This window comes from Rhineura floridana, chromosome 3 (genome assembly GCF_030035675.1).
Source record: "Rhineura floridana isolate rRhiFlo1 chromosome 3, rRhiFlo1.hap2, whole genome shotgun sequence".
Classification (NCBI taxonomy): Eukaryota; Metazoa; Chordata; class Lepidosauria; order Squamata; family Rhineuridae; genus Rhineura; species Rhineura floridana.
Window position 1 is genome coordinate 193,545,610 of NC_084482.1, and position 27,864 is coordinate 193,573,473.

Consider the following 27,864-nt stretch of genomic DNA (forward strand, 5'->3'; position numbering starts at 1 on the left):
CCTGTTGTTGTCTGGTGGAGCTTTCATTCGTCCAATTTCAGCCCCCTGGAAATCATCTTCTTTTTTTTCCTGGCGTTGGCACTTTAAATAATCAAAGTGAATGAGAGAAGACAGATCCCACCCCCCTCTTGTTTACAATGACTGATGGGCAGAGATGAGCACAGATCTCCGCAACACTCTGTTTTAAAATGAATGAGCCTTGCAATCCTAACCCACTTACCAGGAAGTAAGGCCCACTTACTTCTAAGTAGACATATAGGATTGCAGTAGGCAGGCGGTGAGTGTGGAAAATGGGATGGTCCTCCACAATACACACACAACCACCACCATCAGGCATGTAGTGCCACTCCCAGGAAATGTTTCCACTGTATACACCTGGGATTCACCACTCCCAACAGTTTTAAAGTCAGAGTGAAACTGGTTTTGTTTATACCATATCAAAATGCAGTATTTCAGAAGAAACCAGTGGATTGTGGGTAACACTGTGCCCGGATTTAAAGACTGCATTTTAAGCCAGTAACGTGTCTCTACCCTTGGGAACCAACCATACAGATTCCACTCTGTCACTTACCGTAGTAGGGAGCTTTTAAAAGTCAGTAGGCTGACTACATTAAATCAAAGGGTAAGAGAGGATAGTATCATCAACAGCTATTAACCAAGATAGTTAGGGAATGTCAGGTAAAAGCTCAGAGCATTTCTTAACCTCAGACTGCTGGAAGGTGGAAGTGAACAACAGCGAATTATTTGCTCCTTAATTGCTGGTTTCTACTGGAAGACAGGATACTGGATAGATTATTTAGTTGACTCATTGTGTGTGTTATGTTAATAAGCCTTATGGTTTTCCAACTCCCAGGCACTGACACCTCAAAGCATCTTTCCCCATTATGTGAATTATGTCAAAAGACAACAATAGTTCATTTCTATTTTCCATAGGGAAATGACGTTACACCGCAAGAACCAGAAAGAGAGAAGGGGTAGGGCAGAACACAAGGGTTCAGTTCTGCATTAATTGTGGAGTCCCAAGAAGTCAAGGTACCTTGTCAGCGTTCTAGGCAGAGAAGTGTTAAAAGTTCCCATGTGTGTCTTGAGACCCATTTGTTAGTACAAAGTGCCCTTTTCAATAAAAAAACAAACCCCAAAGCTGTTCTCCCTTCATTTTACAGAGAAGTGACATAAAGCCAGACTGAAAACAGAATCCTCATTTTTATTGTGATAGTGATACAGGCCAGGTATCTGGCCACACTGATAACTCAGAGATTGGCCTGAGGGGGAAATGATGCTGTTAGACTACAAAAGCTAAGTCTGTGCCAGCTTGGTTAGGACCGAGGTGGGAGAAATTAGAAGAGGGATAAGCAAGCTATCATATCCTTGTGCTTGTTAAGACTTTCCAGAGCAGCTTATGGAGGTTTTAAAAATAAAATTAAAGTATTACACAGAGGGATAAACTAAAAGTGACTAATTGTGTGAAAGAAATTAATGTTAATGATTTTAACAAATGCAAATAGTGTGGGCTTCCCCCCCGCCCCTAAAAGAACCCTGGAACCACAATGGACAGTGAGGTTTAACACTTTCCCTCTCAAGATGCAATCCCAATGAAATGAGCATCAATGGGGTATTTTGTCTTGGGGTTAATAGCAGCTCAGGGGTTGGGGAATTTTCATCAGGATCACAGTGTATGAAGAAAGGGTTAAATCCCCTTCCTACCTGCTACACTTTTCTCCTCCCCACAGCGGCTATTTACATTTTTTAAAAGGTGCACCTAAATTGCTTTCACACTATTTGTGTTGAAAACAGGGAACTAAAAGATTCTGTATGTGAACATTGCTGTCTCAGAATGCCTAGCTTTGTACATTTCTACTTGCACAAAGCACAACAGAAAGTGAGTTAAAGAATGTGTGCCTGTGAAAAATTGTTAGAAAGACCTTTGATGGTCAGCCTTTCCCACAAACTTGACCCGTTGCTACACTTCCCTGAGTCCTCCACAAATCATATTGGCCTATTGTGACAAAAATTACAAACAGACCTTGCACTGGAGTACAGAAATCCTTTGGACTACTTAATTTTTCTGAGGTTATAACATCAGAGGTTGTTAATCAGGCATACTAGACTCTCAAGGTGCATACTGTTTGATAAGTTAATGTGGAGACAGATTGCTTTTATTTCATAATGGGAGCTCCGGTTGATTTCAAACCAGTCTCCAATAGAACTGGTGTGATGATGACTGATCACTGATCCTTCAAACTAGCAACCATCCCTTGCCCTGTGGTGAGGGCTGGAGCTGCTGTCTTTTGCCTTGAGAGTGAGACAGGAGCTTTTCCTTTTCCATTTCTTGCTTGTTGCCCTAGGGAAGTAAAGGATGGGGCTTTATGAGACACGATGCTTTGGTGCTACTGTCAATAAAATTCCACACTTAACAATATATGAAACTGCCGGACATCTAACTTAGTATTATCTACTCTGGGAGCAGCTCTCCACATCTCCTGCTACCTGATCTTTTAATTCAGGACTTGGGAACTTGTGGCCACCCAGATGTTGTTGGACTCCACCTCCCTCAGCCCAGCCAGCATGGTCAATAGTTAGAGATGATGGGAACTGCAGTCCAGCAACATCTGCAGGGCCACAGGTTCCCCATCCCTGCTTTAACTGGAGATGTCAAGATTGAATCTGAGACCTCCTGCATGCAAAACACGTGCTCTACCATTGAGCAACGGTTCCTCTCTTGAGTATTTTTATTTGGTTGCAGATGGTACTGCCAGATTCATCTTTATACTAAATACAGCTGGGGATTTTACACAATGGTGGAATTTGAAACTGGGCATAGATGTAACATGCTAAGAATCTCAGTGTCCCAAGAATCTCAGCTGTCATTTTGTTTTTAATAATAAAAAAGTTTCTATCCTTCGTGGATCTGATCTCCAGCAAAATGAGTGTTAAGATAGCTTTGATAGCATGCAGACAATATCAATGAAATTTCAGAAGCTGGAGTAGTAGGGAGCCAAGTAGACTTCCAGAGGTCAGGGGCAGAGCTCCAGTGTGGTGAATAGCTTTCTGCTTCTGCTGCCTGGCATGCCAAATGTTATGCAAAATGTGCATTAATGTGCACATTTCATACAGACTGTCAAATAGAGGAAATTGCTCCTTGTTTGTTTCCTGCTGTTTGTTGGAGTCTACTTCCCTGTTCTCTCCTAATTTGACTCCACGACCTTTCTCACTTTTCTAAGCCAGCCACTCTAACTTTGCTGTTGAAGCCTTCCCCCATAAAGCCCACAAAGCCAGAGTTATATATCCCTACTTAGAATGTGTGTAGAAAACATACACAAAAAGAGTAGTCATCTGCCATCTTCTGGTCAGACACCTCTAATTCCTTTCCAAGCCTGAGTTCAGGGGAATCCCATTCTGCAGGCTGTGGGCAGAAGTTAGCTTTGCACAGTGCTGAGCAGCTGTTCTCCCTGACCTTTCATCGTCTGAGCATTCATTTACAATCTTTTAACAATTGTTACAATTTATTGTGCTTTTAACAAACAAGGCCTGAATGAAGATGAACTTCTAATAGTATAAATATAAAAGCGGTGCTTGGGAAAAAAATAGTCAGACAGCCTGTTTGGAGCATGATGCAGGGTAGCAAGGACCACTGATGTGGTCCTGGACCCACTGATATGTACATGTGTTTAAATACAGCAAAGATGGAAGGAAGCCATGACACACACAAAAATATAATAATGTTTTAAATGCACATTTTTACACACGTGTAAAGAAGTCCTTTCTCCATCCCGCTACAAATTTAGACCAATGAATATGTATGTGCTTCATCCTTCAACCACACACGTATAGAAAAAAGCCCCATATCCCTCTACCTACTTTGACTCACAGTGGGGGAGTCGCCTGTTCCTTGCAGCTCTTGGATAATTTCCTGAAGAAGATCAAACCTGTGGAGGCATTAAAACACATTTTAAATGTGGTTTTATGTGATTTTTTTAGATGTTAATTAGAGAAATAAAAGGTACATTGAACTTCAAGTAGGCAAACAATTAGTTTAAAAATGCCTTCAAAGACTAACTACCAATGAATCAAACTCTAACAAGAGGTGGCAGTAGTGCTAGGACTGGTGGGTCATGTAGTACTCTGATTTTTTTTTGTAAATGCTGAAGAGTCTTTCCAGACAACAGTGGTGGAGCAGGGGAAACAATCCTAGATTTTATTGCTAGCATGAAGGTAGTGCAACTTCCTGTCTCTATTAAACAGAACAGGTCATGTGATATACACTGTTTCCTATAAATCATTCCAGGTTAGCCTTGCTTGTGAATAAGAATAGGATTCTGCTATTCTATTCCTTATGAGAGGGATGCTAGCTCTTTTTCCTTGCTCCCCCCCTCCCAACTCATACAGACTGGGGTCTGTCAAAAACATATATTTGTTGCTTTATTTGATTTAAACCAGAGATGGAGAACCTGTAGCCCTCCAGATGTTGTTGGACTCCAATTCCCATCACCCCCAGCAACATGGCTAGTGATCAAGAATGATGGAAGTAGCGGAGGCTTGTCTATTAGGGCAAATAGGGCACTGTCTCACCAACATCAGTCTGCCCTCAGCCAGCCTTCACCTGCCTGTTTTCTTACTTACAACCAGTCCAGGGGATGTCACTGCCTGTTAGCTGCCTCTTCCTTACCATACCACACATTTAAAGTACATTATTCCATCCCCCAGGAATTCCAGGGATTGTAGTTTAAGGGTGCTGGGAATTGTAGCCCTGTGAGGGATAAACTACAGTTGTCAGGATTCCATGGGGAAAATGATGTGCTTTAAATGTATGGTGTATATGCAACCTCAGCTCCAGTATTGTCCTTGCAATGCTCAGGGAGGACAACAAGGACAAATCTAGAATTAGTTGGCTCTGCCAGTCATTGGCTTTGGGTCCACCTACTGTTGCTTTCCTTGCATTCCATCTAACCAGTCCCAATAGTACCATTGAAATCAGTGGGATTTATTTCTGACTGAGAATGCACAGGATTGAAATATAGTAAGAACATACTAACTGAACAGATTTTAGGGAAGCTATATAAATGCTTTTAAAAGAAGTTGCATTGTTTTATCAGCCTGAGATGGTTTCAGGGGAGTTGGGTTTATACTCCAAGGTCTCCAGCAGAAAATATATACAGAAATCCAGTTGTTTAGCCCTGCATGAAAATGTCATCATGAAATTTGCCACATACGTTTGCAAGCAACAAGGAGGCCCTTCCATGGTGCTTTCCCATCTATGGCAAATCTCTGCTGAGACAGGATTTCTCTGTGGACCGAAAAATGTTAATGGTTAGTATCACACAAGGGAATGACCTAGGGAGCTGGTGGGTTTCTCCTTAGAAATTTATTACCTGGTGTTTTTTCCTAGCCTTGGCTGATAAATCAATGAGGGTCTGCAGGGAGCGATTTTGGGTGTAATCCTTGCATTTTTCTGTAGGTGGAGACACATACACATTAGTGTAATCTTAAGGGTGTAAAAGCAGAGAGCCTAGAAGTTTGCATGACATGATGTAGGCTATGAATGACAAAGAATTTGACTGCCTAATATGGAATCTAGCAATAGCTTCAAAATTGTTCCTATTACAGCTTTTTTTAAAAAAAACTTACAATTTACAGCTCTACAAAGTAGTACAACAAATTACTATTCCCATTTTATAATGCATAACTGAGGCTGATAATCAGTGACTTGTTTCATAAGTCGATGGCATAGCTGGAATCTAAACCTTAATCATCCAAGTCATAAGAACATAAGAACATAAGAAGAGCCTGCTGGATCAGGCCAGTGGCCCATCTAGTCCAGCATCCTGTTCTCACAGTGGCCAACCAGGTGCCAAGTCACAGAATTATAGGGTTAGAAGGGGCACAAAAGGTCATCTTGATCAATTCCTTGCCTGCTTCAAGACATTCTTTATTTAGACTGTCCACTAACACATTACTGGTACCAGCTCTCAATCAAAGATGGAGGAAGGAAACTCTTGAAAATATTCAAAAACATTTTTTTAAAGCTCAACACCCAAAAAAGGGATTTGGTAGACAATTCCAGTGGCTAGAGGCTTCCTGATGAATAGGCTGCAGTTTAGTGGTACAGTGTGTACTGTGTATGGATAAAGAAGCTTTCAGGATAAACCTCAGAATCCCTTGATAAGAGATCTCAAGAAGCATAGCTGGGAAAGGCCTTTGCCTAAGATCATACAGAACGGCTGTCAGTCAGGGTAGACTGCCCTATGTGGACCATGGATCTGACTCTATATTACTTTCTGTTCTCCCTCTACTGGTGTGTAGATATTTTTACCCACTAATATATATTACCTCTTCAAAGAATTTCTAGTTAGATTGTAACTTTCACAGTAAATCTAACCACGTTTTCTTAAAATTGGATTGTCTAATAACAAAATATAGATTTTTGTAGCACATCTTAAATTCCATTGATTTGGGATTGTGTAATATGTTATACCTCATTCCACAGAGAGTGTCAAATGAAGCTCCCTTTCCTGTGGAGCTACTATTGTCTGTTAGCATGCTTTTAGTGCTACCCAAATCCAGTAAGATCCCATCCTTTCCTCACAGAATGGAAGGGGTTAATGATAGCCTTGCTTCTGGGGGATAGCTTTGCTTCAGGGTGAGATAGCTGGTCAGTTAATTTTTAATATTTTTGGAAGAAGGAAGAGTACTGGACAGAATAAATACTAAGTCTTGGGGGGCGCAGGGAGGTTTGAGGAAAGACCTGGGAACAGGCATTGGAAATTGGCAGGGATTCAAAACAACACAGGTAGTTTGGGTAGTGACATGAGGTGTATGCAATAGCAATATCACAGGTAGCATCTAATCAGTGCTTGTAACACTAATGTAAGGGTCATCACCACAGGCACTGGTAAGCTAATTAAAATATGTTATGGGTTATACGGTACAATAATAAATTTGTCTTTAGTGCCAGAAGACGTTGTTTTTACTGCAACACACTAACACGGTCACCCCTCAGAATCAGTTACTGTGTTAGGCACATAGTTTCAGAGCCTGGAAAAGTTACTTTTTTGAACTACAACTCCCATCAGCCCAATCCAGTGGCCATGCTGGCTGGGGCTGATGGGAGTTGTAGTTCAAAAAAAGTAACTTTTCCAAGCTCTGCATAGTTTCTTCTTACATTTAAATCTCTAACTCACCCAGCACAACCCGCTTAAGCAAGGCTCCATCACTGTGGCAGCTTCGACCTGGCGCCCCTTGCTGGCTAACAAAGGATTCTAACATATGAATGCCAGAGGCAAAACGTTGCTCAAGAGTTTCTAATGAGGCTTGGGCCTTCGCCAAGAGGCAGGCTGAATCCTGCAGACTGCTCACAAATGTTGCCTCCTGGTTGGTAACAGTGTCTCCCTGAAAAAGATACAGAACTGTGAGGACAGCAGGTTTGGAGCAGTAGGGAGAAGGGTATGTTGGGACTAAGGGCATCAGGTTTGGGAAAGATAAGTAGGGGATGCAAGCCAAGAATGAAATACTCTGTGTGCATGCACTAATGATGGCACAAATTGGAGCTAGGAAAGTAAAATAATATATTTGCAACAGGAACAATGGATCAGCACAATTTACATGGGGGAACTGAGGCCAAGAAAGAGGGTTTACACAGGGAAGAGAGACTATCTGAACCTGAGAGGTTTCTCAGAGAACTTTGCTGTTATATCAGTCTCATTAGGGCTGCGGCCTTCAATCAATTAAATTGACTAAAAAAGGCATTCACAATCAGGTAACACATTTTTTAATAAAATTAAATTATCTATAATACTGCAGATGGCAGGTACCATTTTAGAACAGGCATTCTCTCTTCTCTCTCACCTGGGAGGGAATGTCACTCCTATTTAGAGCCTGTTGAAACATATACATGCAGTGTTTAAACACAAAGGAAGTATGTTTTTTCAAAACTACTGTTTTAATCATGCAATTTTATGAAAACAATAAATGAAAACTTTTGATTACTTGAATAAACCTTTTTTAATCAAGTGACAGCACTAAATATTATATATAACAGGTAGATCATACAAGAATGTTGTGAAAGCACAGGCCTCTATATATGCATCTTTAAAGGGATGGGGTGAAATAGAGGAATAGAGGGGGAAAGGTAAGGCATCTCAGTGATAGGAAACCAGAATAATGCATAATTGGGCAGGTGAAGACTGCAACACTAGAGAAGACTAGCATGTCTCGTGTCTAATAATCACAGATGGCTATTAAGAGAGAATCCTAATAAGGGGATAGCAAAAGGAACACTGGCTGAGGCTGGGTCTCGTGGGTGGGAACATGAGGATGTGTTTGATTTCGCAGTCTATATTTCCTGCGATTTGGATTCAGGGGTCTGCAGATCATGACTGTGGGGTTTAAGTAAGACATCATGACAGAACCATACCACATCTGCAGAAACTAGACTCCTGTCATCTGACTCAGCTGACTCGTCACCACTGCTTGCTGGTTCGTATGTACTGTCAGAGTTTGATATCTGGTGCTGTTCCAGAGAAGCTTTGCAGGAGATGCTTGCCTGTTGATGATCTTTTTTCTATAAGACAAGAATATTGAACTTAGTGTGACAGTCGGTGCTCTCCAGAGGATGGAGTATAAACTGATGTCAATTACTCCTCCCACTTGTTTTATAGGCAAGGCTATGCAAATGAACTTTGACCATAGTCCCTGTTAGTGTGAGGAGACTCTCCTCTTCAGTAATTGGACACAATGCAGTTGAGAAAAACAGATATGAAAAAACCTTCAGCTTTAAAGATACAGGGAAATGGGGGAGGGGGAGAGAGGTCTTGTCTCCTGACACAAACTGACTGGAAATCCTGGGAGTTGGAAGTCAGATACCCTCCTAAATATCCTGTGACAGCCCTGCCTATAGAGCACATGGTAGGAGTAACCCATGCCAGTATATGTTCCTCCAATGCAGAAGAAAGAGTTCTTGAAGCTTCTAGAATCTGCACCAAATAATGTAGCAGCATCTTTCCTTGGTCATCTGTTACCTGTGCCTGTCTCTCTGTTTTAGTTTCAGGCTGGGCATTGGGTGTGCTTTGTTCTGCACTCCTGTGGCTGGACTCTACCTCAAAGTATGGTGGCTCTACAGAACAAGGATACAGACAAAGACAGAAGCATGTCAGCTTGATTACTGCTTTTAGCTCCTTCCCACATCTCCATTTCTTCCCTTTTCCTCTCTCTTCAGTTATTGTCATTAATAATGATTACCGACACACTTCTTAGTGTACAAAATTTGCAACTGCTGTCTCATATAAACCTATGAGAGAGAATGCCTTGCCCAACAAAGCATCAGATTCATAGCCGAGAGGGTATTTGAATTTGAATTTCCAAAAGCAGCATTCTGTCCACTTGTTTTCAAGATTTGGTCTTTTTTCCTGAACCTGAATTGGGAATCCTTTAAGTAATGGCTTGTTGCATATCTTGGTCTGCTATTACCATTGGGTATCAAACTGACCTTCAGGAATTATTGGGAGGGATGATTCATCTGACTCAGTCTGTCCTGCCCACATACAGAGCTTCTTGGGAGATGATGCTGATGATGAAACCAGAGGGGTGCCCCCTGCGGCATCCTAGGAAGGGAAAATAATACACTGTATGTTTTTGATTGTGATAATTATAAGTTAAGAAGGGCTGTGGCAGCAGCTTGCTTATTCCTAGAGAAAAGCTTGAGGCACTACATATGATGAAAAGTTTTCAGCACGCCAAGTGTGACTTGAACTCAGCTTATGCTGGTTTTTCTGCATGGTAGACGGAGATAATAATGAGGCCAGGCTCATCTAAGGGCTCTTCCAGACGACCTGTTCATTCATTCTGATTTGCTGGCAGAAAGCTTACGTGGTAGTTAGACTATGGCTGTAAACACTAGTCACGAGATCAAAGCTTTTTGATTAGCCACACCTGGAGGGGGAATGGGTTGATCTACCAATCAGTTGCAAAATCATTTTGAAGCTGAATTTTAAAAACTTATTTATTTATTATTTTATGTATATCTTGCCCTTCCTCCCAGCAGGAGCCCAGGGCAGCAAACAAAGGCACGAAAAACACCTTAAAGCATCATAAAAACAGAGATTAAAATACATTAAAACAAAACAACTTCAAAAACATTTCTTTAAAAAGCTTTGAAGAATTTTTGTAAAAGGTTAAAAACATAGTTTTTTTAAAAAAAAAAGGTTTAAAAGCATATTAAAAAGCAATTCCAACACAGAAGCAGACTGGGATAAGGTCTCAACTTAAAAAGCTTGTTGAAAGAGGAAGGTCTTCAATAGGCGCTGAAAAGATAACAGAGATGGCACCTGTCTAATATTTAAGGGTAGGTGCCGCCACACTAAAGGTCCATTTCCTATGTTGTGCAGAATGGACCTCCTGATAAGTTGGTATCTGCAGGAGGCCCTCACCTGCAGAGCGCAGTGATCAACTGGGTATATAAGGGATAAGGTGGTCTTTCAGGTATCCTGGTCCCGAGCTGTATAGGAATTTGTACACCAAAATTAGAACCTTAAACTTGGCCCAGTAGCAAATGGGCAGCCAGTGCAATTCTTTCAGCAGCGGGGTGACATGTTGGCGATACCCTCCTCAATGAGCAGTTGCGCTGCTGCATTTTGCACCAGCTGCAGCTTCCGGATCAACCTCAAGGGCAGTACCACAGAGTGTGCATTACAGTATTCTAGCCTGGAGGTTACCAGTGCGTGGACAACAGTGGTCAGGCTATCCCGGTCCAGAAATGGCCGCAGCTGTCTCACCAGCTGAAGCTGGTAAAAGGCACTCCGGTCACCTGGGCCTCTAGCGACAAAGATGGATCCAGGAGCACCCCCAGGCTACAGACCTGCTCTTTCAGAGGGAGTACGACCCCATCCAAAGCAGGCAACTGACCAGTTATCTGAACTCAGGAACCACCAACCCACAGCGCCTCCATCTTGCTAGGATTCAGACTCAGTTTATTGGCCCTCATCCAGCCCACTACCGAGTCCAGGCAGTGGTTAAGGGTTTGCACAGCCTCTTCCGATTCAGATGTTATAAAAAAATAGAGCTGGGTATCATCAGTGTACTGCTGACACCTTACCTTACACTCATATCATGGATGAGTATGGTCTTATTGTGTACCGATCTGGCGTTAAACAACACCACACACAGGCCAGTGGGTACAATGCACTCAAGCTGCTTCCACCTGGTTTTACAGTAAAAAGGGGCAGGGTTTGACTACCATCATGTGCCCCATTTTCAGAAAAGAGAGGTGGAGATGCAATGGAACCGGCAGAACAGTGAGTGCATTTCTACCTTTAGTCCGGTCTGTATTGAGCATTCATTCTCATTTGTTTATGGGACCGTTATATGACAACAAGCATTGATCATGATTTGCTTATGAGATCTTTATACATCTTCCCGTTAGCAATTTGTCTATCCCGCACTTTCCAATGCATTTCTCCACTTTCCAAATAACAAAAAATCTGGTATTTTATTTAAAAAGTGGATTTGTTGCACTAGGGTGACAGAATGCTTGAATCCACTTCAAATGCGCAAACCTAAAGTTCCATTATGTGCTGGCATCCTCCCCCCCCCCCCCGGTAAAATAACAAATGTAAAATTGTGACCTAAGGTAACAACGAAAGACTGACAAAGTTCCATTCAGCTGAACTCCTCACCTGCTGGGCTGCCCGCAAAACATAGCGTAAGTCAGGGAAAGTGCCCTTCCGGTCACGCTCCTTCAAGGCTATGCCACCTTTGATGACCTCATAAAAAGGCTGGGGGACACGGGCATCAGCCAAGAGAGACTGCCCTGCCTCCATTTTCTCCTTCACAGTGAGGCCATCCAATCCATTCCAAGGAACTTCACCTGAAAAATACCAGCTGTTTGACATGTAGGATCAAAATCAGAAAATTAGGCGGATCCGCTAAGACTTTCTTTTTTAGTACAAGGCAATGTACTTTCTCTAGTTATAAAACCTATAGCTTGGCTATCATTTAAAAAGGAATCCAAGAGTAATGACTATCCTTACAGAAAAATATTGGGAAGGTGTTTGAAATGACTTCTAACTTCTCCTCCAAACTAGCCCCTGCTCTGGGTAGCACACTTCTCTGCCCCGCTAGGGAACGTTCCCAGCCACAAGGGTCAGCATACTGTGCATACACTAATCCTCCTGACTGGGGTGACCAAGCTGTGTTGGCTGAGGGAAGTGAATACAGCTTATTCCCTCGGCCCACATAAGGAATGACAAATCAGTAACATGAACAGTTGCCTCAGGGCTGAAGGGAGGTTCCTTCATGGGAAGAAGGAAGTAAGAACATAAGTAAGAGCCATACTGGATCAGAACAAGGGTGTAGCCAGTTTTGCAGCCAGTTTCCCAACATGGTCAGCTAGATGCTTCTGGGAAGTCCACTTACAGGCCAGGAGGGCAACAGCCCCCTCCCCATGCCCTGGTATTCAGAGGGACATCAACTCAGACCCAAGATGATCCACTTAACTATCATGGCTAAAGCCCACTGATATGTTTGTCCTCAAATTTGTCCAATCCAATTTTAAAGCTGCCTAAGCTCACAACCATCAACACATCTTGTGGCCTTGAATTAAAAAAATATTTATTTGTTTATATTGTTATTATTACATTTATATCCCTCCTTTCCCCTAAGATCAGGGTGGCATACAAACATGGTTTTCCCCCTTCCCAATTTTATCCTCACAACAACCCTGTGAGGTAGGTTAGGCTGAGAGGCAGTGACTGGCCCAAGTTCACCCAGTGAGGTTCATGGTCAAGCAGGGATTTGAATGTGGTTTCCCAGCTCTCAGTCTGATACTCTACTACACCACACCTGCTCTCTTGTATGAAGAACTTTCAGCCCAATCAACTCCATTGGATGTCCAGATTCAAGGTGCTGGTTTTGACCTATAAAGCCTTACACGGTGTGGGACCGCAGTACCTTGTGAACGCCTCTCCCGCTATGAACCTACCTGTTCACTTCGTTCAGTATCTAAGGCCCTCCTCCGGGTACCATCTCACCAGGATGCCCGGAGGATTGTTACCAGATCTAGGGCCTTTTCTGTAGTGGCCCCCGAATTGTGGAACAGCTTACCTGAAGAGATACGCCTGGCGCCTACGGTGCTTTCTTTTAGGCGCCAGGTTAAGACCTGGCTGTACTCCCAGGCTTTTTAATGTTTTTAATGTTAATGTTTATGTCTACGTTTTATTTTAATATTGTTGTTGACATATGTGATTGATTTTATTATAATATTGTATTTTTAATCTGTTTTGTACACCGCCCAGAGAGCTACTAGCTATGGGCGGTCTAAAAATGAAACAAACAAATAAATAAATAAATCTACTGCTCTCCCTCTCACCAAATCATAGTTTATTATCAAATCACCATTTAAATCCTCTAGAAGAGGCTACTCTTTGTAAGCTTCTTCTTGCCATCAAGTCATCCATGCAACTTACCTTTGCACCCTTAAAAAATATATGTTAAATAATGTAGGCCTCAGAACTGGATGCTGAAGCCTAACAATGTTAATTCCAAAGATGAAACCATTTTTAAAGTGATTGCTTGCTTCTCTTCTGCTAATACATTCAAAGGCCAAGGCATCTGTTTTCGGCAACAGAATTGTCCTGGAAACTTATGGACAACTGATGGGTTCTTGGGCCTTGCAGCATGTCAGTCTTGTCTGCCCTGTCTTACTCTAGCCAGAAACCAACCTGTAAAGATCTCCTGGATCACCGTACAGAAGCTGTACAGGTCAGAATTCACAGATGCTGGGCGCTCTTTAATTACTTCCAAGGGCAGCCAGTTGTAGAGAGGTGGAGGTGGTGGAATAGGCCGGGTTAACCTGATTTTCTCTGTCCTGCTGAAACAGAAATCAAATCAGTCAAACTTCCTGAGGAAACCTATCAAGAGTCTCCAAAAGGCTGTACTTGCTTCAAGCATTCAACCAACCTCTTCTGCAGGTACTCAAGGTTGCTGAGCTTGGCGAGTCCAGGTCTCACCAGCTGAACCGCATGGGAGGTCACAGCCTGGTGAATATAACCACGAGAGTGCAGAAACAAGAGAGCTTCAGAGACTTGCAGTAGCAGGCGCAGAGTTGCTGAGGGTGCTGGAGAGCTAGAATTCTGCAGCGAGGAAAGAGGGAATGGGGGTGAGCTTGGAAAGTGAGGAAAGGAGTGTCACTTCCCTGAGTGCCTCACTTACCTCACAGTGCAAGGCATAGTAGAGGGAACACATCTCCACTCTCTCAAAGACAAGCTGGAGATTTTGCAGATCCAGAGATGGACTCACAGCCAAGAGAAGCAGCAGATGGGGATGGTGGAGCTGGCTACAGGAAACATGGAGGCCATGCTGAATATATGCTGTGAGCAGGCCATATCCCTCCATGATCAAATTGATTCCTAAAGCCTGCCAGCTGGAATTACCTGCAGTATTCTTGTTCAGCTAGGAGCAAGTCCATGGTGCCACGCATTTTACTGCAGTTGGGATGTGCTTCGGGCTTTAAGCTTCGCACCGTGACAAACTGCCCATTCCATAGTAAGCTGAAAGCAAGGAGAACTGGGGGTCAGATCCCAGCCATTCTTTTTTAAAAAGCTGTAAAATGAGGAGTTGTAATCATAACTGTGCCCTACATTGGTTCATTTAATGTGCAGCTCATCACCTCCACTAACACTCATATATATTCAAACCACCATCTTTTTTAATCTACACATTCCATGGTTGCTGTAAATATCCCTATGCACAATGGATTTATGTGTGTGCGTGTGTATGTTTGTGCATCCTGCTCATCCCTGACATCCTTAAAATTCTGTGTAATTGGAAAGCTTGCAAACTACATTTTAAAAACCAACCAGTCCAACAACTGATATGATTACTTATGTGTGTATATGTACAAATCTAACTTAGCTGCTCTGTAGTTTTGATTCTACAAAGAACAGCTACCAAATTCTGATTTGATCGTTTGGCACTGGTCTTCACCACAAGCCCTTTCCCTAACAACAAACCAATATGATGCAGATCTTTGTATCAATTTTCTTTACAGTTCAGTAAAAGGCATGGGCATGTGTGTATGTTGGATTTATGAAAGGGATCTAAGAATTTGTCTGGGCTAATGATAGATTCAACAACAAGCCGTGTGGATGGAAGAATGAATGAGAGGAAAAATTCATGAGAAAATGACTGGGGATAATAGCAATGGATGGAAGGAACATGTGTAGGAAAAAATGTATGGATGCAAGGAAAAATGCCTACAAGTGGTAGGTATGATGTATGTAGGTGGGGGATGGTGAAACTACAGCCAGGCCGTATTTTACCTCCACACACTGGAGCGTTAAGGCATGATAAAGACCAGCATAAACATTTTTTTAAAAAACCTCAGATAAAAATCTGATATTGCCACAAATTATGTGTCAAACTAAGATGGAGGAGACCTGGGTTCAAATCCTCACTCAGCCATAAAGATTACTGGGTACTTTGGGTTAGCCAGTCACTTTGTGGGAACATACCTCACAGTGTTGCTGTGAAGTGGCAGGAGTGGAAACTACATACAGTGCCCTGAACTCCTTGGAAAAAACAGATTTACAAAAAAAAAATGGAAAGGTACTGATAGGAAATGTTTGGGTGAATGAATAAATGAATAAATTGGGTGTCTGCATGTTTGAGAATGGAGAACGGAGTGCATGACATCAGAAAGGAGAAATATATGTAGCAGGTGAAAGGAAAATGTACGATGGAAGATTATGTCACTGTGTAATCAAAACCAAAACAAAAATATATTCCCTATCCCTAACCAATAACCTATTAGGTCTCTGCTACAAGATTAAGATGCTGTACTAATCTCAGGGTGCAGGATGATGAGATTTTCACTGTGATGAGCTGTATCCCTACAACTCTTATAGTTTCTTCTGAGCTAAGATCCTATCATCATCATCATCTTTTAAAATCAGAGATGGGATGTGGAAAGGGACAGACCAGGCAGGGCTGATCTATTCAGGCCATTCTTATCGTCTTACTTTCGCATGAGCGTGTATGGTCCATTCTGGTAACTCCAGTCTGGTTCTCCATGGCCTCTGATTAACTCATCGTTGTCTGCAATAAATGTGAAGGCAGCCACCCCTGGCTGCAGGTATCTGGTTGGGCAGAGCTGAAAGAGAAGGGATGAATTAGCAACTATGACATCTAACACAGTGAACTACACCCTTCAAAGAAGCTCTCTTACTTGTCCATATCCGATAGCTGGCTCCCTACTGTTTCCCAGTGTTTTGGAGCTGTCTAGATACCTACAACAGGAGAGATGGAAAGAACCTCATGAGACACATTTTCCTGTACTTTCTATTAAGAGAAGAGGCTAGGACAGTTTTTCTTTTGATATCAGCAAGAGGACTAGGCAATGGGATCCTAGGTGACTTAAATAATAAAGACTACACATTTGCAATCCCAATGACTTCTACCGGTGGTCTAATGACTGCAGCCAAAGAGCAAAACAGAGCATCACACAACACAGTACTTTAGCATGAATAAAGGGGCATATGGCAATTTGACTATACTATGCACTGTTCTGAAATATGATTAGAAAATAATGTTGGTTATTACTAGAGTCCCTGGCTGTAAAAATTTGTTTTGAGACACGAAACGTTTTTTTAAGTTCAGGTTTTATAGAAGTATCCACAAGCAGGTGACTTGTGGGATCACAGTTTCCACTGTGTACCATCTTGACAGTCTGATCCTATTGGTGCATGCAGACATAAATTAAAACCATGGGTGGATCCAGGCTTGCTTGTCACAAACAGAAGGACTCCTGTTCGTGGAACAAACTGGAATCAAGTGGAACTGGAAGCCCCAGTACTAGCCCATGCTGTTCAGGAAGGCTTCCCATCCTGTCAGAGCAGCGTTTCAGGGGGCACTGGAAGCAGGAGGAATTAGTGAAAATCGCCTCCCTGCTCCCTTCCTCCAGTGTGAGGAAAACTCTACTGAGTGCAAGTCTGCATCCAACCTTCTAAGTTCACTGGGGACTATTATTGTAATTTCCCAACCTGCACGTTAGCCTGCTCATGACAAAACAGTAATAGCAACAACAAGAGTCTTCTGTCTGGGCAGAGAAGAGAATATGGCTCCTGCAGCCTTCAAGAAGACATAGAGCACATGGATTCTTACCAGAAGGAGGCAGATAGGAGTGATGAGAAAGAGGAACGCATGCTGCATGGAGATGATGCTACAGTTTTTGCATAGAGTGACTGGTTCCCATGCTGCACTAGCATAACCATCTGGCCACAGCACTGCTGTATGAAATCCATGACCTGGAGATAATGGAAGAAAAGAGAAGGACTAAACAGTACAACATGACTCTAAAATAGCCTTGACTTAAGCACTTGCATGGTAGTCATTGACAACAAGGAATTGCACAGAGACAGAAACGTGGTTAGGGAGTAGCCCAGGGATCTCAGGCTCAGGGACCTTTGCACCAAGCCCCAGATCCCCAGCCCTTCCCTCACCTTTTTTTTTAAACCTGACCAATTTGCCCAGAGGCATCTATACACATGAATTAGCAAATTCAAATTTTATGCAAATGTTACCATGAGCTGTGCCCCAAGTTATTATTGCCACCTTCTGGGAGGAATGGCAGGATATAAATGTAATACATGAATAAATAAACAATAAATATTAAATTAATATATTAGTCATGTGATAGTTGACACAAGGAGTCTCCGAGCAACTTAACAATTTTTTAAAAGCATAAAGCATGACAAAAAACCCAGAATGAATAAATAAGAACAATGCATTACAATAAAAGTTACACAATAACCTGTAAAACAAATCCAACAAAATAGCAGCAAACATTTCAGCAGCAAACGCGCACCATCACTGGATAGCAAAATCATCCTAACTAATCAAATGCCTAGGAGAAAAAGTAAGTTTTTACCTAGCACCAAAAAGATGTCAGTGATGGCACCTGGCAGACCTCACTGGGGAGAGCATTTTGTAACGTACATAGCAAGGCCCCTGCACCTAAGCAAATGGGTGGGCTGTTGAAGGAAAAGCCAGCAAATTCTTGGTTCTTCACCTCCACCCTGTATATTCATCAAGAGGGCTCCTAGAGGAGGGACGGCCCCCACCATCTCTCCTTTGCCAGCCCACTAGTAAAATTTCTGCAGGCAAGTAACTTTTATGGCCTTATTCACAAGACTGCTGTACAAATAATCCATGTCAACCTGATGAAAGTGGTACCTCAGCATCCTGCTCACTCCCAGGAAGCTGGGCCCAGTCTTTAGGGGTCCGGCCCTTTTGATCATGGAATCTTAGATCACCCCCAGCTTGTAGGATGTTGCCAAGAAGTCTTCGGTGGCCAGAGAAAACGCCTGCATGGACTGGAGTGCTACCATCATAACAACGGCTTCAGGGGGTGAGAGGAGATGGAGAAAGAAGAGGTGTTAGTATGCAAACTATAGAGGAACAAGTAAGGTTCTGCCAGCCCTATTTTTTTTGGAATCAGCAGTGTTGTTTTAGTTGAGATAGTTAGTGTGCATAGGTCCCTGCTCATCCAACAAGGACTGGCATGAGAGCAATTTGGGTTTGGTGGTTTCCCATGTTGGAGTATCTTCTTCCCAACCAAAGTCCCTTTTTGGGTCAGTGTCCAATTAGGGGAGGGGCATTCAGTTGTTCTCTGTATTAATTGTATAACATCATTTACACTTGGACAGACAAGCCCTTTTGGGCTGGAAAAGAAACTGATTCAGAGGTTGACAATAAAATGATCTAAGGCCTTATCCCCCTAAGGGGCATCACTTGTGAACTGATGTTTACCCATCTAAAGCTGCTAGCTTATGGCTTATATAGATGCTGGTGTACTTGAAATTCTGTAGTTGCCACGAGGAGAAATACACACTCTTCCCTCCAGGTCATGCGATTATTTCTGAGAATCAACTCAAACCACAACTGGAAGTTGCAGGAGAAATACTCTTCCTAATGTGAATGATGTGACTGAGCTCCTGTAGCGTGATTGTGCATCTGTCATGTACACCTGTGTTATAGTGCTTCCATTCACTGACAACAGACATCCTTCTTCTCAAGCCTGTGCCATTTCTGGCCCCCTAAGTTTAGGTTTCACTTGCTTTCCATTTTTTTGCCAAACTTTTCAGGATGAGAGATTCTCTGCTCTGTTGCATGAGCTACATGTACCCCTCTGCTAAATGGTAGTTCTTTAAAGAAAAAATCAAGCAATCTAAACTCTCTCCCACAATAATGCCCGCACATTGACTTCTCTGTGTGTTGGGTTTTTTTCTTTGAAACATAGACTCATACTGTTGGAGGCAGCTCTGTAGGCTCTCCAGCCCACCCACTGTTTAATGCAGGAAACCCAGGGTTACAATATCCTCCAAAGATGGCTGTCCTGCCTTTTTGTATGTTCTTCAGTGAGGGAGAGCTCATCACCCCTCTAGGTAATTGGTTCAATTGTCAAACCCCTCAAAACGTTTCTCCTAATGTTCAACTAAATTCTATTCTCCTGTAATTAAACCCATGAGATCTAGCCCTACCCTCTGGGGCAGCAGAGATCGAGGGCTCATCTACATGGTGGTTTAGTGTGTGTTTTATGCTACTCACATCCCCTTTTAATTTGCATGGTTCACATGATGTTACTGGCAAAAAGAACCTATCACTCAGTTTTCCCCCTGTAAAAGCATTGGAGCAAAACCTCTGCAAGCACTAGAGATACAGAGTGAAGACTTTTTCCCCTTCCCTTTTCATATTATCAGGGGTTGGTATGGATTTACAAGGGGAAAACTGTGTGATAGCTTGTTTGCCAGTAACGTCATGTGAACCATGCGAATTAAAACACACTAAACCACTGCGTAGATGAGCCCTGATAATATGAAAAGGGAAAGAAAAAAGTCTGTACTTTGTATCTCTAGTGTTTGCACACACTTTGCTCTGATGCTTGTAGGTGGGATGTGTCAATCGTTCCCTTCTCCACGCCCAGTCCCTTCTCCTTCCTTCGTTCATTTTATTTCCTGCAGGCTGAGAAGCAACTTCTGGCTGGTCTCCCCTGTTCTGCTAGCATTTTTATGTTGCTGCAAACAGTGCCTTTATTTTCTCCCCCCGCCAATTGTGCACAAAAGCATAACACTGCTCAAACAAAGATTTGTATTTCAGTAGTATTGTACCAATGAAAATACAAGTAATTGCACTTCTAGGTTGTTTTCTTTTTGTAAATGAAACTAAATAGTAGAACAAACTGAGCATGCTCAGTTGCCAGGTAACCAGAGGGAGTGGAAATGTTAGAGGGCATGGTCATTAGGGATAGGGTTCGCTGCATGGTGCCAATCTGCATGCATTTCTATAGTCCATTGTTTCTTTACCAGTCCGTCCTTTTTGCTTTCTCTGGTGCTTGCCAATTTGATCTGCTGTGCGCGTTTTTGGGTGATTCAATCCACAGAGTTTTGTCCCCCTAGGGTTGCAAAAATTATGGAATTGTTTTCGTAGGTACTTATGTAAATGACTATTCCACGTAGTTTTTTGGCCTCGAAGAAAAACATTCCATAATTTTTAGGTCACTTACGTGAATGATCACAGTGTTCCACAAAGTGTTTTGGCAGAGGGGAAAAACATTGCATAATTTTTGTATAGCTGCCGTGAATGAAAAATTAAGAAAAAAGGTACGTAAAATGGGAGATTTTGAAAAAAAACTTGCCTATTGCAGTTGTGGCTGCAAAATCCATGCTGATTATAGCCACAGCCCGCCGCAACAGATTTGTGCGGCTCCCGAAGGGATAGCAAACTAGTGAATTCAATCGGGATCTGGTACCAGGTTTGAATTTGTCAGATATTCTCCCCCATCCCTAATGGTGATTAGGGAACTATGTGATTGATCCTTCCCTCAATGTGAACAGAAAACACTGTGTTTGCAGCTGTTCCTGTGGATGGTGCAAACAGAAAATGGAGGTAAAAACAGCGTCTTTAGTACGAAGTAACGCTCTCATGTGGATAAGCCCCAAATCTTTGCTTTCTTCCATCTATGTGATAGCCCCTCCCCCAGTAATCTCCTGTTGCCGTTTTTTGTTTAAGAGGTCAAATAAGCTCCCACTACAACAAAAGTAGCCTGCCTACAACAACAGACTGTATCCTTCTCCCCATGACATATGAACACTCATCACACTATCACAGCAGAACTGAGGAAAGTGTGAATGGTAGCACTATGAAGGAAGCCATTGCCATTGTTCCTGCACAAGTCTGACAGGACAGGTGTGCTGAAGTAGTATAGAAAGCCTTATATTTTAGAAGGGACTGGACTTAACTAGAAGCAGGTTATCTCAGCAAAATTTTCAAAACCCTATCTCTAGCAATTCTGTATCACTCACTGGTTGGGGTTGGCGCCAAAGTGCAGAAATAGCCGGACTAGAGGGCCATGTCCTAGTAGGGCAGCAAGATACAAACCCGTCTGTCCAGATGCATTGTGGCAGTCCACATCCACACCTGAAGAAGGAAACACGTACATCATCCATGAATAACGGCAAGAGTCTTTGTTGAAGGCATGAGAGATAAAGAGTATGGCAGCATACATTTGACATTTTATTCTAAAACCAAAAGTTCTTTTCCTCCCACCTACTCCACATGCAATCTAGACCTATAGCATATTTTTTGCCCCTGAAGGGTACTTCTTGACAAACTGGTTTGTACTGAAAATAAAAACTCATTCTTCTGCATTATCCCACAGTGTGTCCTTTTGAAAACAGATGTAGGCGGCCGCACCAACGTGGGGTGTATCCACACCTCTTTAATGACACCAAGGGTGTACATATATTAAGATTGCAAAGGGATGATTTTCAAACACACAATTTAATCAAAGGGAGAGTTTTCATATACATATCAAGTAATCCACCCATCTGGGCGGCAGGATCTACAATCAATCTAGATTGAAAGCAGCATGTTGAGGACAGACATGAATGATTCAATAATCCGTATCGAGAAAAACTACATTTTTGTGCTGTATATGGACATATCTGTATGCAGCCTTGTTGTTATGTGCCCTCAAGTCGATTACGACTTATGGTGAACCTATGAATCAGTGACCTCCCAGAGGTCATGAACCACCCTGTTCAGATCTTGTAAGTTCAGGTCTATGGCTTCCTTTATGGAATCAATCCATCTCTTGTTTGGCCTTCCTCTTTTTCTACTCCCTGCTGTTTTGCCCAGCATTATTGTCTTTTCTAGTGAATCAGGTCTTCTCATTATGTGTCCAAAGTATGATAACCTCAGTTTCATTATTTTAGCTTCTAGCGACAGTTCTGATTTAATTCGTTCTAAAACACAATCATTTGTCTTTTTCGCAGTCCATGGTATGCGCAAAGCTCTCCTCCAACACCAAGATCAAATATCTTGTCCCATGCCCAAGTAGCATATATATAATAAAGCAAATCTAAACTTTGCACCTGGGTTCCCCTCATTTTGTAACACAAGTTGCACATTCAGCCCCATGCAGTTCTCATAATCTGTTAGGAAGGGCAACTGTGCTGGAAGGCAACTTGCAAGACAGAAATGATCTATACTGAGTTTAAAACAGATTGGATGTATCACGTACCTCTCTTCAGTAGTATCTTGGCTTTTTTGCTCTTGCCCTCAGTAGCATGCTTGAGTAGCTGCCCCTCCAGAGATTCAGGTTCAGTAAAGTAGCCTAGGCTTACAGGACAGCTTGGTGGGAGTACTGGGGCCTTTGGCATCACACTAGAGAGAGTTAATAGTTTAAAAAAAGTAGAGTAGTGAAGATGGAAAACCATACTGGGGAAAAAATGAAATTCTCAACCATACTTGGGATAACTACTAGGGCTATCTGTTGATTAAAGAAATCTTAGGTGATTAATTGTATAACCTTTTAATGATTAAGCAATTATATTTGCAAATAAAAAAATAGTTCTGAAGCAGACTACTTTGCTTTTGAAACAATAACAAGTCACTATGACTCTTTAGAAATAATAGAACAATCCAGCAATATTTAGCTCTCACGGTTAAAACAGTTAAAGAGAGAAGAAAAGCAAAAGCAGACAGAAACATGGTTAGAACCCTAAAGGCAACAATACAGCGCAGGATCCAGTATGTAGGGACAAAGAGAACTGTTACAATGGTTATGGTATAGAAATAGAAGAGGACAACAAAAAGGGTAGAACAAGAGCCCTATTCCAAAAGATTAGGGAGATTAAAGGGAAATTTAAACCACGAGTAGGGATGCTGAATAATCAACTGGGGAACACGCTGACTTGACTGAGATGAAATAAAAGGAACATGGAAGCAGTACACTGAAGAACTCTATAAAAGAGATGCAATGATGACAGATTCATTCATGGAGGAACAGTATGATGAAGAACAAGAAATTTTAGAATGCAAGGTGAAAGCTGCTCTTAAAATACGCGGAAGAAACAAATCACCAGGAAGAGATGGCAACCAATAGAGTTGCTACAAGCTACTGAGACTGAATCTGTCCACATTTTGACAAAAATTTGTCAAGAAATATGGAAAACTAAACAATGGCCCACAGACTAGAAGCGTTCAATATATATCCCAATTCCAAAGAAAGGGGATCCCAGGGAATGCAGTAATTATTGAACTATTGCCTTAATATCCCATGCAAGTAAAGTAACGCTCAAGATTCTACAACAAAGGCTCTTACCATATATACATATTATACAGAAAGTGGGATTGGATCAGGATGAAGGAGGTGTGAAAATTGGAGGGAGAAATATAAATAATTTAAGATATGCAGATGATGCCATACTCTTAGCAGAAACCAGTAATGATTTGAAACGAATGCTGGTGAAAGATAAAGAGGAAAGCACAAAAGCAGGACTACAGCTGAACGTCAAAAAGTAAGGACAATAAAAGATTTATGTAACTTTAAAGTTGACAACGAGGACATTGAACTTGTCAAGGATTATCAATACCTTGGCACAGTCATTAACCAAAATGGAGACAATAGTCAAGAAATCAGAAGAAGGCTAAGACTGGGGAGGACAACTATGACAGAACTAGAAAAGGTCCTCAGATGCAAAGATGTATCACTGAACACTAAAGTCAGGATCATTCAGACCATGGTATTTCCAATCTCTATGTATGGATGTGAAAGTTGGACAGTGAAAAAAGTGGATAAGAGAAAAATCAACTCATTTGGAATGTGGTGTTGGAGGAGAGTTTTGGGGATACCATGGACTACAAAAATACAACAAATGAGTGTTAGAACAAATTAAACCAGAACTATCACTAGAAGCTAAAATGATGAAACTGAGGTTATCATACTTCGGATACATAATGAGAAGACATGATTCACTAGAAAAGACAATAATGCTAGGAAAAACAGTAGAAAAAGAAGAAGGCCAAACAAGAGATGGATTGATTCCATAAAGGAAGCCACAGACCTGAACTTACAAGATCTGAACAGGGTGGTTCATGACAGATGCTATTGGAGGCTACTGATTCATAAGGTTGCCATAAGTTGTAATTGACTTGAAGGCACATAACAAAAACTATAGCCAAAATTTCAAACAGAGTAGTTTGTTCATTTTTCCTATTTATCAAAATTTAATTCATGCTCCACTGATTGTGGGTACCTTTTTAAAGCTGCAATCGAATGCATATCAACTCAGAAGTAAGCTCCATTGGGTTCAATGGGACTTACGCCCAAGTAAGTGTGTATTGAATTGCAGCCTAATTCATAAAAGGTGAGTAATCAATTAATTTAACCGATTTATTAAACACTGAAGCCCAAACAACAAAACATTTTCTTGTGTGTGACTTTAGCAGGATTTTCAGTTCTGGCCAATAGTTGGAGGTGTGGCCTAATCCTGAACATATTTTCTCAAAAATATGTCTCATTAATTTCAACCGAGCAAGTGTGGATAAGTGCTTAGGATTGCAACTGCAAGCATTTTGATGCCACAGATATTTAAAAGCCTCCTTTCCTAGTGTCTTGTCAGGCTCTGATGGTACCATCATAACAGTTAGCAAGGCTATACTGTTTGTTCAAAGCTGAAGCTGGATTCCAATGTACAAGTCAGATAGTATGAGTTAGGGTTGCTGGATCAAAACACCCCAAAGAAGAACTATTTGGAGCTGCAGAATCTGTGTTGTAGTGTGCAAAGATAACTGAATTCTGAATAAGGGGCATCCAATCCATAATTTTTGTGATTTTTTTGGAACAAAGGGCATTCTTTCAAAATAAGGGATACCTGATATCCTTATATGCTGCAGTTTTCAACATGGTGGAGCTGAAACTGAACCAGACTTTGCCACTTGTGAAAGCTGAAGGGGAGGGGAAGGAGTATTGGAGATCTCAGTAAAGCAAGAACCACAGGCAAGATTTTGATTCTTTGCACCAGTTGGGTGTAAAAAGGCAAAACTACTTCTCACGATATAAGACAAAGGACAAATAATACAACCCTATACATATATCTATCCAAAAGTAAGCCTCATTAGTTTCAATGGACCTTACTGCCAGAATTGCCACCAAAAGGAGACAGGCCAGAACCCCTGCAGGAAAGACAGCAGCTGGCAAGCACAGTTGGAAGGGGTGCTGTAAGGTTTTCTCATGACAAATCAATTTGCCAGAATTTTGTTTATTGTATTTATATATCGCTTTTCTGCTGAGGAACCCAAGCCAGTTTACAATCATTTGGCAAAAGCACAGATTGCCATATGTATCTGACACATTAGCCTTTGGTTGCTTCCAGACAACCAGTTTACTGAACAGTCATCCTGATTTGTTTGCAGTGTTTGCAGGGAGGGTTGATGTTTATTTATTTATTTATTATTTGATTTATATCTCGCCCTTCCTCCCGGCAGGAGGAAGTCAGCTATTCACTGAGCATTCATGCTGATTTGATTGCAGGGAGATTGCATCAAGCATTTGTTATTCCACACTTTCCAGTGTATTTTCCCATCACTTACCTTATCGCAGGAAATCTGTATTTTCGGAGTAAGCAGGTTTGTGGTGAAAGAGCTCCTAATCAACTTTAATTGTACATCCTGATTTTTCAAAATGCCTTTATGCATTGAATCCCACCCACAGTATGCCAACAGTCTGGAAGCACCCTTTCTTTCTAAGCCAAGCTAAATGGTGCCATGTTCAGTTGCATCCTGGGTGTGACCACTTCTTTCAGGATTTTTAAAAAGGTAGCTAATTGCATCAACAGTGGTTGTATCAACAAATACTTTCTCCTGTGTCCCCTTTACAGCATTTGGAATGAGTTTTATGTATTCAGTATTAGATTTCTAATGCAATTCAAGCCTACCTGGAAATTCCAACTGCAAATACTTATGGATATGGGAAATGCACTCCACAGATATTCAGAGATCATTTGTTTCATTGATTCTTGATTTCCGAAACTCGGGAATGAAGCCCTGGTTAACATTAAGCTCCATACAGGGTATACAGTTATAATAGGCTACAGCGTAATTGTGAGTACCTTCCCAGTCAGTTGGTTCCTTTTTAGAGAAACACAGCAAAATTGATGCTAACGCGATTGCAATGAATCCCAAGTCATAAAAGGGTAATTCTGAATGAACGTGTGAATTCAGTCCTTGTTTCCATTATTCTAATTCACAAACAACAAGGGGGAAAAACGGGGTGGAAAATAATAAAGTGAAATTTGAACTGATTTCGCTCTCACTTTAGATTTTTTAAAAATCCTTTCTCACCTCAGAGGCTTGTCATATTAAAGTGGGGGGGGGAGGAGTCGCTGAGAGCCAAGGATATACTGTATTAGGAATTATGCTCAGTAAACTGAAAGATACTCCACAGCTGCCTCGGCAACGGCCTTCAGCCCTTTCTAAAGCGGCTTTCATCTCTCTACTCTGTGATTGGCTAGCAAGGACGCGTAATGAGGGGGAAGGCGCTTTTCAACGGCCGCGGCGCGAGAAGGATAGAGCACAGGGAGGTGGAGAAAACAGGAATTTACAGAGAAACTGATTAGCCAGCGCAAGCTTATATAGAGAAATATCACGGACGCAGGACGAAGCCACGTCTATTACACGTACGCCTCATAAGGCAGCGTTGCTTCAGGTGGTGACTAAACGCTGAGGGGTTGGGAACGTTTGGCTGTATGGAAAGCGGCCGCTTCCGAATGTTTAGGCGTGTTAAAATAACAATGTAGGAAAGCAGTGAAAAATGTGACCCACACACGCATCCGTTGTAGGTTGCAGCTAGCTAAAGTTTACCAAATACCACCTGAAACACAATCTACTTTCACTTGACTTATTCCTGGTGGGATTCAAGTGGGGTGGGGATTGTGACCGGCTAAGCCCCGAACCGGAGAAATAGGTAGGAAGTCCAAACCTTTGTTGAAGATAAGAATTTCCGGGCAGATACTTTGAGTTCATTGTCATAGGGTGGAAATGAGATTCGTGTAGAAACGCTGCGTGCCTCTGAGGAGAGCTATTGTACTGGGTCTCCAGTGCTGCAGGGAAACGCGGCAGTCTCTGGATTACAGAGAATGCTTGATAACAGAACACTGCTTTGTAGAACACCTTTGTGATGAAAGACTTCTCCCATTATAACGCCCCCTCCCCCTGTTACACCTCCTTAAGGGGCTTTCAGACAGGAGGGAGATGTGGGGGAAACAGGAAATGAAAAGATAGGTTTGCATACTGATTCCCTGCATTTATATCACATACTGAAACCCATTGTATCTGGTTGACAAACAACCTTATACTCTGTCTTCATTCAGTGCAATATTTTTTCCTGGCATAGCACAGTGGGGAGGAGAGCCTGGCTAGGAGTCCAGAGTGTGAGTTCAAATCCCCACTCGTGTCTCCTGGGTGTCAAGGGCCAGCTAAGGATCACCCTCACAGGGAGTGGCTCAGGGGTTACGTGCCCTGCCACTTGTGCAGCCA

At 42.0% G+C, this 27,864-nt stretch overlaps 1 protein-coding gene across 8 annotated transcripts; it reads right to left on the bottom strand.

Annotated features, from left to right (window-relative positions):
* Positions 1 to 1,082: 1,082 nt before the first annotated feature.
* LOC133380934 (inactive serine/threonine-protein kinase TEX14-like) lies at positions 1,083 to 27,544 on the bottom strand. Of its 8 annotated transcripts, none has more exons than XM_061619171.1 (21): positions 27,308 to 27,543; positions 22,568 to 22,710; positions 21,348 to 21,462; positions 18,220 to 18,385; positions 17,149 to 17,291; positions 16,214 to 16,274; positions 16,008 to 16,138; positions 14,421 to 14,537; positions 14,200 to 14,323; positions 13,948 to 14,120; positions 13,710 to 13,858; positions 11,667 to 11,857; positions 9,482 to 9,596; positions 9,015 to 9,109; positions 8,411 to 8,557; positions 7,843 to 7,872; positions 7,179 to 7,386; positions 5,370 to 5,449; positions 5,211 to 5,284; positions 3,869 to 3,926; positions 1,083 to 2,341 (listed from the first exon to the last, which is right to left on the bottom strand). In XM_061619171.1, exons 1-21 carry the CDS (start codon positions 27,355 to 27,357, stop codon positions 2,237 to 2,239), a joined length of 2,475 nt encoding a protein of 824 aa, XP_061475155.1. In that variant the 5' UTR covers positions 27,358 to 27,543; the 3' UTR covers positions 1,083 to 2,236. The 8 variants fall into 8 exon arrangements, with proteins under 8 accessions (XP_061475155.1, XP_061475158.1, XP_061475156.1 ...); XM_061619170.1 differs by having other exon boundaries at positions 1,084 to 2,341; positions 3,859 to 3,926; positions 13,710 to 13,855; positions 27,308 to 27,542; XM_061619169.1 differs by having other exon boundaries at positions 1,084 to 2,341; positions 3,859 to 3,926; positions 27,308 to 27,542.
* Positions 27,545 to 27,864: the final 320 nt, after the last annotated feature.

Bases quoted from the DNA above. Each gene is read 5' to 3' on its own strand.
- LOC133380934 (XM_061619169.1), bottom strand. From the start codon at position 27,357: ATGACAATGAACTCAAAGTATCTGCCCGGAAATTCTTATCTTCAACAA. The intron at 14,538-16,007 runs GTAAGACGATAA...CCTTGCTTTCAG, and splicing joins CCATACACGCTCATGCGAAA to CTTACTATGGAATGGGCAGT. The intron at 13,859-13,947 runs GTTGGTTGAATG...TTTCTGTTTCAG, and splicing joins CTTGAGTACCTGCAGAAGAG to CAGGACAGAGAAAATCAGGT.